The sequence below is a fragment of the Elephantulus edwardii genome, unplaced genomic scaffold (genome assembly GCF_000299155.1).
Source record: "Elephantulus edwardii isolate Elephantulus edwardi_28Jun2011 unplaced genomic scaffold, EleEdw1.0 scaffold00206, whole genome shotgun sequence".
NCBI classification, from domain to species: domain Eukaryota; kingdom Metazoa; phylum Chordata; class Mammalia; order Macroscelidea; family Macroscelididae; genus Elephantulus; species Elephantulus edwardii.
Genome location: NW_006399956.1, coordinates 1,293,435 through 1,305,922, shown reverse-complemented (window position 1 = coordinate 1,305,922; position 12,488 = coordinate 1,293,435). Strand labels below are relative to the sequence as shown.

At 32.5% G+C, this 12,488-nt stretch overlaps 1 protein-coding gene across 4 annotated transcripts in view; it reads left to right on the top strand.

The window, feature by feature from the left end:
* Positions 1–12,488, top strand: part of C2CD5 (C2 calcium-dependent domain containing 5) — a 141,297-nt gene that overhangs the window by 44,950 nt on the left and 83,859 nt on the right. For 2 of the 4 annotated variants that reach the window (XM_006897206.1, XM_006897207.1), the window contains exons 6-8: positions 1,266–1,464; positions 6,266–6,417; positions 10,977–11,062. In XM_006897206.1, coding sequence (XP_006897268.1) covers positions 1,266–1,464; positions 6,266–6,417; positions 10,977–11,062 — 437 coding nt within the window. Of the gene's footprint in view, positions 1–1,265; positions 1,465–5,165; positions 5,291–6,265; positions 6,418–10,976; positions 11,063–11,657; positions 11,691–12,488 lie in introns of all 4 variants that reach the window. The other 2 variants (XM_006897205.1, XM_006897204.1) reach the window with 2 other exon arrangements.

Sequence of the window (12,488 nt, the reverse complement as noted above, 5' to 3'; positions counted from 1 at the left end):
ATGGAAAAGTAAAAGAAAAGATTCTTTCATTGTTTTACAAACCCTCCCCCAGGTCCCCTCCACCATGCAGCCCTCGCTCTAGTCTCCTGTGATGACAGAGATACCCAGTTACATCTCTCTTTTAGACGGTTCTCTCCCTGGAGGCAAGGATTCTAAGGCTCCGTCTGACATACTTTGGACATGTTGCAAGGAGGGACAGGTCCTTGGAGAGGGGCATCATGCTTGTTAGGGTAGAGGAACAGCGCAGAAGGGGAAGGCCTCCTATGAGGTGGATTGATTCAGTGACTGGGATAATCGGGATGGGTGTTTCGGAGACGGTGCAATTGGCACAGGATAGAGCAGCGTTTAGGGCTGTTGTACATAGGGTCGTTATGAGTTGCAAGCTACTCAACGGCACATAACAACAACAGCAACAACATAAAGATAACAGCTTGAAAAATTCCGTTAGGCAATTCTTTTGCCACCTGGGATCTCTTTGAATTGAAAATAGAATAATAAATAAATATGGTTGTTTGTTGTTTTTTTTTTGGACTCTGGTGGCCAATCCATAGCGAGTTGTGCTGCTAACCCAAAAGCACATCACCCCTCTATAGTGATTCTAACCCATCAGGAAGGAAGATGGAAACTCTTCCTGTATGATTTATAGCCTCAGAAACCCACTGAACGGTCAATAATGAAAAGATTCTTACTTGACAGCAATGAGTTAGTTAAGTTGTATTACAGTATAGTGACATAGTGGCATAGTGGGTAATATTTTGGGCTGCTGTCTCAAAGGCTGGCAGTTTAACCCATCTACCAGCTCCTCCCAGGAAAAAAGGTACAATCTCTTTTCATAAACATTTACAACCTCAGAGCTCTGATGGAGAACTGCTGAGTAGGATTTGGGTCAAAGACTGTGCATGGGTAACACATATTAAATGGAATAGCATTATGAAAACGTTTAGATTGTGAGAATCACCAGAATGTGGTACAGAGACATGAAGTAAGCATATATTGTTGGAAAAGTGGAGCTTATAGACTTGTTTAATGCAAAGTTGCCACAACCTTTAGTTTTAAAAAAAATCACCAAAAATGCATTAATATTGAAGTACAGTAAAGCAAAGCATAGTAAAATGAGGCATGCTGTAATCTCTTGGGTTTCCTTCACATTCAAAAGCCTACAAGTTTTGTTTTTAAATTGTTTTTACATTGTTGTTTCACATTCAGCTTTGTAATTTCATGATGTAGAGATACAAACAAAATGAGTTTTCTCCTATTTTTTGTAGGTGAACTGCAGAGGAAGATTGGCCTGAAAGTACTTGAAATGAGAGGAAATGCAGTTGTCGGGTACTTACAGTGTTTTGATCTGGAGGGCGAGTCTGGGTTAGTGGTACGAGCCATAGGAACAGCGTGTACTCTGGATAAACTAAGTAGCCCAGCAGCATTCCTTCCTGCATGTAATTCCCCATCCAAAGAAATGAAGGAGTAAGTATGAGTCAATAAATTGTTCTTTTGGAGAGCGCTTTTGATCTTTTATCTATATATGCTCATTTGATTTGAAACATTTTGGTAGGTCTGTCTGACATCCTTCCCCCACTCTCTGCATGTTCATTTTTCTTATCATGGATGATTGCGGTTATAAAAAGCTTGAAAAATACATAGAAATTGTTAATATGTTTGTACTGTTTCAATATGAAAACCCAATTAAATAATGTAAAAGTAAACTTACTCCAGAGCTATAGACACTGAATAGCTAAATCATAAAGTGATTTATGCATTGTGGGAGATTTTATTTATTTCCAGAGGAATGCTTAAAATGCTATCTGATAACTTCTTAGGCTTATTATTGAAAATAAAACACAGAAAGTAGGAAGGGTTGATTTATGCAGTGTTATCTCTGCAATCTACACAGGTAATGACAAAAATTGGGTATAAAAAGATAAGAACTGCCTAACACAGTGGTTGGCAAACTTTTGTAAGGGGCCAGATAGTAAATGTCTTCAGTGTGGAAGCCATATGACTTCTCTGAATAGTCCGCTCACACTACTGTTACAGTGACAGGCAGTTTATAAATGAGTGAGTGTCCTATGTTCTAGTAAAAGTTTATTTTCATAGAATAAGTGCTTACTGACCTTAGTGATCCAGTAAAATATTGTGGATTAAATTTGACCTGTATGTTATTATTTGTGTCTCGGACAGAGAGTCTTAATAGTGGCAGTACTGTCAATTGGAGATGTTTGAAGTATGAATTTTGTTGTGAAAATGATGAGGGGAAAGATCCTGTTGATTTTCAGTTCAGGAAGGAGCATAGAGGTGCTGACCTTCCTACACAGAACTCTGCACTGTGTTTCACCCTAAATGTTAATTATTCTTCCATTGAGGACCTCATCTAGAAATTCTTTTAGATAGGGAGTTGGTAACCTTTTTTTAAAATAAATAATTGAGATTTTAATAACAGTGTCTCCCCTCTATTTTTTGTAGATGTTATGTAAATGAATGAGTGGATTACAACAACATGCAACAGTCTAGATTTAGCCTAGGGTCTGTAGTTTACTGATCCCTTCCATAGATCACCAAGTAGTTATAATTTTATACACAGTAAACACAAAATGCTTCCAGTTATGACAGTAGTTGCACAAGGTTGAGGAGAAAGCAGTCACAATCTTCTTAAGAGATTTTCCTTTTTATCTTCGGCTTATTTTGCTAGTCGTTTCCTTCCTGCCAGCTTTTAATCATTTGTATTACATTTCAGTCACAAGAGGGAGCACACTATTCCATATATTGCCTCATTGTACTTAGAAATACACAGTTAAGTGAAAAAATGGTTTTAAATAAATTGACTAAAGTGTGTGTGGCTTCACATCCCATTTAAAATATCAACTAGAGAGATAGGAATAGTTAGCTGCTACTGGTGAAGTCAGATTGCAGGTGTAACTTTCTGAGAGAATATACAGTTTTTTTCCTCAGCAAATTTAAGAGCTGGGTTCTTCTCCAGCCATCTTCTAGCTTTACCTGAACTGCCTGAAGATGTCTGACCATTGATGCTATCATGTCTAAAGATCTCTTCTTTTTTGATAAATTACCTGTTATCTTAAAATGAGATGGTAGATAGCAGGGGTTATGTTTCCTTGTTTTCAGGATGAGTTCCATTCATATAAATCTTCTAGGATTTAGGATTGTGTAAATTTTATCCTTTTCTAATTTTGTTAACCTTAAATTGTTAAACATTTTTACCATGGAGAATTTAAGTTGCTGCCTTAAGATTTTCTGAAAGCTTACTACCAAGGTCATGGTACATTAAAAAAAATCCCAGTAGTTAGGCTGCTCTATTTCAACTGACATCTTTGTGGTTTTAATAATAAGTCAATTTGGGTACTGTTTTAGAACTTATTTTATGATTCAACAGATTATGACTTTTCTGGTCTTAATCACATAACATTGTTGATTGTAGACAGTCATTTGATAGAAATTAGTTTGGATTATGTTTCTGTCTGAGTGGCTTTTGTGTTAGAAATTCACCACAGGGATGTTAGTGAAAGGCAATCTTTTCATGCCAGGTGATGGATAGTTAGAACCCGAGGAATACCTTACGATTATGCTCCCTTGTGTTTAGATTTTAGTATGATGGCATAATTTGAGCATTTAAAAATTTCCATATTATTTCACTAAATTTTACTTTTACTGATGGCATATTTACTTGAAAAATTACATTGTTTTTTCTTTTTAGATGGTTAGTATATATTTCTGGCATGGATAAAGTCTTATTATTTTCAAGCTGAGCAAGCTTGATGGTTTAATTAAGATGCCTTTAAGTATGATTTACTGCTCCTCTTCTTAAAAATTAATATTTTCTAAGATATTTTAGTCATAATTTCTCTTATTTATGACACCAATTTCTTAGATTTTTGAAATAATTTTCCACTTCAATACAAAGCAAAATAAAGTCCTTTAGTTTTCATAAAAACAGGTCCCTAATAAGATGTTTGATTTTTATCCATTAATATTGAACAAATTTTAAATATATATTGTTAACAAAAGCAGAAGCACTTGGCTTATTGTAAAATCCGTAGTATTTTCAGAAAGTAGTCTTTAGACTCCATGAAAAAGGACTGTTATGGTTACTTAGTAATAGCTCACATTTGAACCTTGGCATATTGTGATTAATGGGAATGCTCAATCGACAGATCAACAGAAGATAATATTTTCTGAATCATAAATCATATCTGGTATATCTTTCTTTATACTTGCAATTCTATTGTAGGCTATACCAAGTCTATTGCAGGCTATAAATTGGAATCTTACTAGAAACTCTTAGTGTAGAATGTAGTTTATAGTGTATGAGAGGTATACAAAATCATTTATTTTGCATATAATTTGTTTTTGAAAGCAGCATCCCCTGGCTTTGTTTCAAGTGTAACTTGGTTTTCAGCTATTTGCTTGGTGTGCTAAACTCCTGGGATGGATACATCTGAATATATCCATTCATGTCACTGCATTTCTCTTTTATATTATCACTTTTCTTATTTTTAAGCACTCTTACTTTGAAATTGGGGAGTTCTGGTAGCCTAGTGGATAGAGTTTTGCTGCCAGCCCAAAGTCAGACGGTTTGAATTCCCAGCTGCTTTGTGGGAGAAAGATGGGCAGTCTCCTGTGCAATATAAAGCCTCTGAAAACCTATTGAGGGGTCAGCTATGAGTTGATTCTGACTCGATGGCATCTAACAAAAACAACTCTGACATTACTGACAGAAACAATTCTGCTAAAGTTCCTGTATATATAAGTTTAATTATCAGGAATTACTCACATCTCTATTTTGAAGGTAATATGAGAACTTTATACTTTTCCATGTTTATGGCTGTTTTACCACTATAAATATATACTAAGTTCCAGGTGATCAAATTTACATTATAAAGCAACTTTGAATCTATTTTTTTCTTGCCTAATTCCCTGACTGCTTTATATTTTTCTTGTCCATCACTATAATTTATTAATCTCATCCTTTAGAAGTTTAATTATCTTAATAAATTAACATTTAGCTACTCCTCGACTTGCTTTTGCATGCTAGGGATTGAAAAAAATAAGTCCTTTCCCTTAACTAAATCTTCTTAAAATTATTTTAACATGACTTTGCTATCTGTTGTATGTATTGTTTTCTTTTCTTCCACTTTGACCACAAATTCCCTCAGGTCTCCGCTGGTTCATCCTCCAAGCCATGGATGCCGCTCGACTCACAACAGCCCAATTCACACTGCTACTGGCTCACGACTTACTCAGAACTTCTCTGTGTCTGTTCCCACTCTCATCTATACTGGTACGAGACTGCTCAGAATCCAGAGCTGGGGAGAGGCAGGCCACGGGCAGAGTGGCTGCAGAGGGCAGGCAGGCAGGTAGTGTAGGCAGGTACCATAAGTCTTTGCTTCCTCTTTCCTTACTTGAAGTCCAGCTGCAGTGAAGAACGTCTGTATGTAGCCACAACAGAGGCAGTGAAAGTATTCTTCTGATGTCCAAAGCCTCTTCCATAGATCCTTTTAAGAACCCTCTATTATATTGTTTCCTATTTGATATATGAGTACTCCTGAGTTTTGGGGTAAATCCTTCAGTGTGTATTTTTGCAGTTATTTCTGCATTTGGATAGAAATAAATCAGATGATTGGTTACTAGATGAAACAATTGCCAAAGCTATATACTTCCTTATTTTCTTTCTATACAAAACCTATAATAGCAGGGTCTGTTTTATTCTATGGAAGAGAGCTATTGGAAAACAGGTAAGCCATTTCATTACTCTACATAAAATGCAACGTTTCTGTATAGCTATATTCATCTTCCTCTCTGCTGGGTTTTTAGCTGTGGCACATTTGATGCTATAGGATAAGGAAACATTTTTCTTTTGAAGATATCTATGTGTGTGTAAATATAAATATGTGAATATTTACACATACTGTTTGCAGTCTTCCTTTTTCTTTTGCAACTTAATTTATTTGAAAATATTTTCAGTCATGTATTATTTTTATTTCTTTTAAATATTTTTTTACTTCTTTAATCTGCCATTTCATGCTTTTTTTGCTTTTTACATGGCTTATTAACTGTTTCAGTGCAGAAAATATGTATCTGGAGAATGACGAATGGTTAACCAGCAGTTGGTTGTCTTTGGCCTCATTCCCAGCGCCACACTTAAGAAATGACTGCTGGCCCTGCCCCAATACTTTCCTGGTGTTTGGATCATGCTGCCATCTGTCACACCCTTTGGCACATGATTGCTTAATATTTCTCCACCTTCTTCTGGCAGGATTCCCTTCAATGAAGATCCCAATCCCAATACTCACTCATCAGGACCCTCAACCCCTCTGAAAAACCAAACTTATTCCTTTTCACCTTCCAAGTCCTACAGTCGACAGTCCTCTTCTTCTGATACAGATTTGAGTTTGACACCCAAAACTGGTAAGGCGCTTCCACCCACTTTTATTTTTCTTTTTCTCTTCAAGTTTGTTTCTCTTTCTTATTAACTTTTCATCCTAACTTGTCTTCCTGCTTCTGGCATTTAAGTTAAAAGATAAATACGGATCATTTTCATTTACTACAAATAAAATAAGAAAATTTTGGTATCGTTACATCATCAAGTTCAAAATTTGTTTTTATATGTAGATATTTTTCATCTCATACTCAAATTATGATGTGTAACATTATCTTGAAGCATTAAAAAAAACATAGTAATACCAGTAGCTTGCAATGAAATTCCTCATGTGAGATAAGCATCTGAATTCATATTTCTGCCGATTCCTGAGTTGAATTTTAGGGTTTCATTATGAAAAATATCTTAAGATCAACTAAAAAATTTATGTTGATATATATATATTTAACTTTTTGTATTTAAAATATTTACTTTTGTTATTTCTGAGTTAGATAATAGCATTTTTGCTTTCCTTTAATGTTTCTCAAGTTATAAAGTTTATTGTCTTTCTTTCCTTTTTGCATTTTGATAAATAACCACAGTGGGGTTTATATGGGTTTAGGTGAGTATATTTTATGAATAAAAAATTGGCAAAGCCTGAGATTAATTTCTTCTTAAAATTTAGAATTTACTTTCTTAAATTATTATTTTTTAAGAGAAGATATAAAAATTAAGAGTTTGTAGGTTTTGTTAATTTTATTTGAGTTTTATCACCTGATAGTCATTTTGTATAGTGCTGTTATTTTTAATTTATCACCTTCAGTGACCTTATTTTATGTTTAGAAAACTTAGATACTCGGATATTTTTAAAAAATTAAGAAACCTGAAACCAGGGATACATGAAGTTGTGAAAAATACTGAAACCAGGGATATTTGAAAAGAGAAGAAAGAAAATTATAAAATGCCTGTGGATATAAGTCCATTTTTACAGACATAGTCTTTAATATAAACGAAATAATTAGGAATACTTCTTTGAAAATAATTATGTTTAGTATTACATTCTTATGAATAACATGTAAAATAATCTCATATTTATAATAATTCTTTGGCATATGATAACTATACCCTAAAACAGAACCATTCAAATTGTGGTAAAGTTAATTCCTTTTACCTCCCCATAAAAAGAATGAAGCTTTGCCCTTAAAATTTATGACAGTCAAATTAAAAAAAAAAAAGAAAAAAAAGGCACAGACAGCATTTGAATAGATTTTCTTAAAAATATTTTGAAGGATTTTATTCTGTATATTCCAGATGACTATTCAGTACTCTTAGCTTTATTTTGCGATACAGCAGATATACTAGACAGCATTTCCATAGTAATTTAATTTGTTTTAATTCATCAAGATGTCTAAGTCTGAAGATATTGCTAAAATAATAGAGTAACCAAACCAGATTTCTTTTTATGTAACTTTCTAGTAGAAAATAAATTATCAGTCAAAAATTTTACATAGTTTGGTGTTGGAATTTTTAGTTTTTAAAAATTATACTTGAGGTTGATATGTCTAGATCTATATTTATGAGCTGCCTTTAGATAAGATACTTTATTTTGCCTAATTTACTGCCTGAATAGCATATATGAAATATTTGTAGTTTTCATTCTTTTGGCTTTATCTTGAGTCTTTAAAATATTTTTGGATAGTTTTAAGGATCATTTCTACTTCTTAAATGGATGTTAAAACTGTCTAAATTATGATTGTTCTAAAATTTTTAAAGCTGTAATTCAGCATACATTTTATTATTCTCTACATGATATTTACCCAAATGCAAAAATCAGTCTCTTAAATATTGGGAACCAATAAGGTGATGATTGACTTACTGTATAAAAACTGGCTCAGAAAAACAGAGTAAAGGCAATAAAGGTTAGACTGAGAAAGTTGTTCTTTGTTTTTGTAGTTAAAATGATCATGTTTTTCTGTTAAGTCTCATTTTAGTTTCATTTACTAATTGACTTCTATAGATAATTTTTTTTTCCTTATATGATGTTATGATGCTTTATTTTTATACTTTTTGTAAGTGTTCAAGTAGTACAAATGAACTTTTAGAATATCAGTGGTAGGATGTTGATTTTCACTTTTTTAATGAGGGCTTTTTAACTATGTGGTGTTTGTGATCCATGTTTGTGAACCCTCAATAAGTTCAAATTGCTGCATATACAAACAGTGCCAAAATTCAATGCATCCATTAAAAATTTTGAGAGTAAATGTACTAATATAACTCTCTACTGCTGGAGAGAAAAGTTAATTTCATTTACTTAAAATTTACAAAAAAGATAACAGACTACTTAAGTGGTAGCGCATGCTTTTATTAAATTAGATCACCCATAGATAAAATCTTAATTAGCAACTATTACCACTTTAGTTAAGTGTTCACAGTCAGTCATCTATATCAAGTTTCTGGCTTTAGAGACTAGCAACTGTGGCTTAGTTTAACCTTAAAAATGTCAGGCAAAAACTCAGGAAATTGAAATAGCTTGAAGAGTCAAAGGTGATTGCAATAGAATCCAGTGTTGAGCTAAATAATCATTTAAACATTTTTCAGTGTACACCAAGTTTGTAAAAGTTTTACAAGGTTTAGCTATACATTTCTTTTACATTCTGTTGACCAGGATGGTTTTTTTATGTAGTGACTTTTCATATTCTACTATAATTTGTATATACACGTGAGCATTTATTTTTATTATTATGAGTTGTTTCATCTTTCCTTTTTCTACATTTTTCTGATCATCTTCTGAATATGCATCTTTTCTCTGCTACTTTCCTCCACAGCACCTTACCCACAGGGGCCTAGGAGTTACCTGTGCCCCACCTCCCCCCCTCTCTCTTGTGGTTCCCTTCATCTTAAAAAGTCCTGTCTCCTCCTCTCGGAATCTAGCCTTACCCCTCATCATTCTAGCCTTGTCAGCCCAGTTCTGAGGAAAAGTGTTTCTTTCAGTGAAGAGCTGTTCCTGGCTACTTCTGGTAGGACCAAATTATATCAGCTTTTTAAAAATTCCTTTATTTTTTAATACTCTTTGGAAAAATCAATAGATTATATTATGAAAAATTTTGGAATATTTTATACAGTGTGCGCACCTATGATTTTTCTTGCTGGTAGGTAGAGTTAACTAATTAGAATTATCATGAAGATGGGATCATTTTAGGAATAATTAATCTAATTATGAAACGTTATGCTAAAATTATTTTGTGAATTTAAAAACATTGTATGTCAGAGGACATAGATTTAGATATTTCTGATAACTGTGAGGTTCTTATTACTAGAGTTTCAGTTTTAGATACTTACTGCCTTTCCTGTCACACCAGCTTCATTCACTTAAAACCTGTGCTATCATGTTGCTAAACCACATGGTTACATTATTAGCACAATATTCTGTTTGAATCAGTTTAAGTCTCATTTTGATAATATCTTTTCACTATTCATTTTTCTATCCATTGCTTATATTACTAAATTATTCTGCTGGATGCTCTGATATTTCATTTATCTCTACAAATTTACATTTTATTTTGTGGCTTCCTAATGCTCCATATAAAGATCTTAATTTTTTTTCTATGTTTAGTATTGTATAGTCTCTTTAATCTTATTTAGGTTACTAGAAGAAAACTTTCTCTTTTCAGAGAAAAGAATGAGACTATACACATGCTAACCTTTGTTTCCTTATCCAAGAACAGCTAAAAATGTAAAATTAAATTAGTTCCTTACAGAATAATCGTAGTAAATCTGATATTTTATCTCTAGTCAAGAGTGGAATTGAACCATTAACTTTAGTTTGTAAAACCCTGGCTTCTCCTATTTCCTGCTTTCTATACGCCTTTGACCATAATTGGTCTAATAGGTCCTATCAAAAAAAAAATAAAATAAGGTAGGAAAAGAAATTAAAAATTAAAATTAAGCTTTAAAATATACATCTAAGAACTTGGGAAATAAAATGCTTTCATCCATAACTTTTGTGCATTTGTGATGTGTCAATTATATGTTCTTAATTTTATTTTTAAAAAATTTTTATTTTTACATTGAGAAAGATGTATATTAATACTGTTTTGTCATGATGTTACGAATAGAAATGGGACATTATTAGAAGATATATTAGAATGTTTTAAAAATTGCCCCGCAAATCATGCTTTTTAGAAAATTTTGGAATGTTTTAAATGAATACAATTAATGCCTTTTCTCTCTGTATTTACCTTTTGATAAATATTTAATTTTCTCTTAATATGTCAAAATCATTATTACAGTAAATAATTGTAATTGCCTTTTTGATTTTCTACTAGTAGACTAAGTTTTTTAAATAGAATATATAAGGATTAATTATGTTAACAATATTTCTTTTCATTTTAGTACAGATTAAGTCTAAAACTAGTTTTGGTCAATAAGATGTCCTTTTACATGTTGTTTTTAAAGGAAACAAAATTATCGTAAAATAAGCATTAGTTACTAGCACAAATAATTAAATATTTAGATAATTTTGAGTGATATGTATAGAGATTAATGCAGTGAAGCTTTTTATTGCTGGAGTTGTTTCGTTGGTTGTTATTTATCTACTGATGTTCTGTAGGAATGGGAAGTGGTAGTGCTGGAAAAGAAGGGGGGCCATTTAAAGGTCTTTTAAGACAACAGACTCAGTCAGCATTGGAACAAAGGGTAAGATTATTTGATATTCTTTTCTTCTTACATTGTTGATAATATTTTATTATCTTATACTGCTGTGTACATGTATAACTTTCATAAACAACTTTTAATCTTCTGTAATGTAGCAGTTTTGAAGTTTATAATGTGTTTAGGATGACAAAATAATTTATGAATATTTACTTTTAATTTGGAATAATTTAGTATCTTGTTTATCTTTTGACAGTATTTCATTAGAAATATTCTGCTTGGAAATATCCTTGAATATTGAAACCATTTCTAAGTTTACTTTAAAATAAATAATGTAAAAAATGAAATAAACATTACAAGAGAAATTAGTTGTAATTTTATATTAAAAATAATTCTTTGATGCATAGGTATATTTGTCTCCTGAGATTTTTATTTAGCAGTAATCTATCTATCTTAGAGATTAAAAATACCCCGATTTTGTATTTTTTTTTACATTAACAGGTAATGTTATTCTGTCTTCTGCTAACATATTTTAGTTTGTACAAATTCAGTTTAAATTTGTTGAGTTAGACAAATGAATAGTTAAAGTTTTTGGATGATTTTTCTCTTTTCATCTTTTTGTTTAAACTTCATTGCTAAGGGAGGATCGCCTCATAGGTTCTGTAGACGGCGGGTATGTTTCTGAAAATGTGTGACAGCTTGTTTTTTATATTAAAAGCTTTTTTAGTTTTAATGTTGACCACTTTACGCTTTTAACAAATGTTGCTAGCTCTTTTCTTTTCATATTGCAAAGGGCTTTTGATTTTTGTTGAAATTTTTAGCACTTGTGAAGCCCATATTTTTGGTTTTGTTTTTCTCCTTAACTAATAAAGTGCATGATTTTGTATGTAATTTCTTTTAAGTCATATTTCCACAGCTTTCTTTCAGTATGTCTTATTTGGAAACTAAAAGCATTTATATAATTTTCCCAGCACTAGCTTTTTGGGGGCAGAAAAAAATGTGAAACACCTTTATTGCAAGTGCCAGTTTCTTTTTTAGAAAGGCTGCATTGCATATAACAGATATTTATTTTCTAGAGGTTAGCTCCTGTGATAGACTTTTTCAGATTCTGTTATTATAAGCTTAAATGTGTCAAAGATGATAAGGATGACACAGAGTAGGACAAGGCTTAGATGTTTATAGGGTCTCTGAGTCATATTAGACTCATTGGCACATAACAGCATTAATATTATAAGCAATATAACATTTCCCTCCCACCCCCCATTGTCTTTATTTCACTGTGCTAAAAGTGCCTCTGTTTTCTGGCTGCTCCTGGTAGGATGTGGATGTGCACTTGCCTTTTGCACAGGGATGTTGTTGTTGTTATGTGCCGTCAAGTCGTTTGCGACTCATAGTGACCCTATGTCCAACAGCCCTAAAACCTGCTCTATCCTGTGCCAATCTCATTGCCTCTGACACACCCATCCTGATT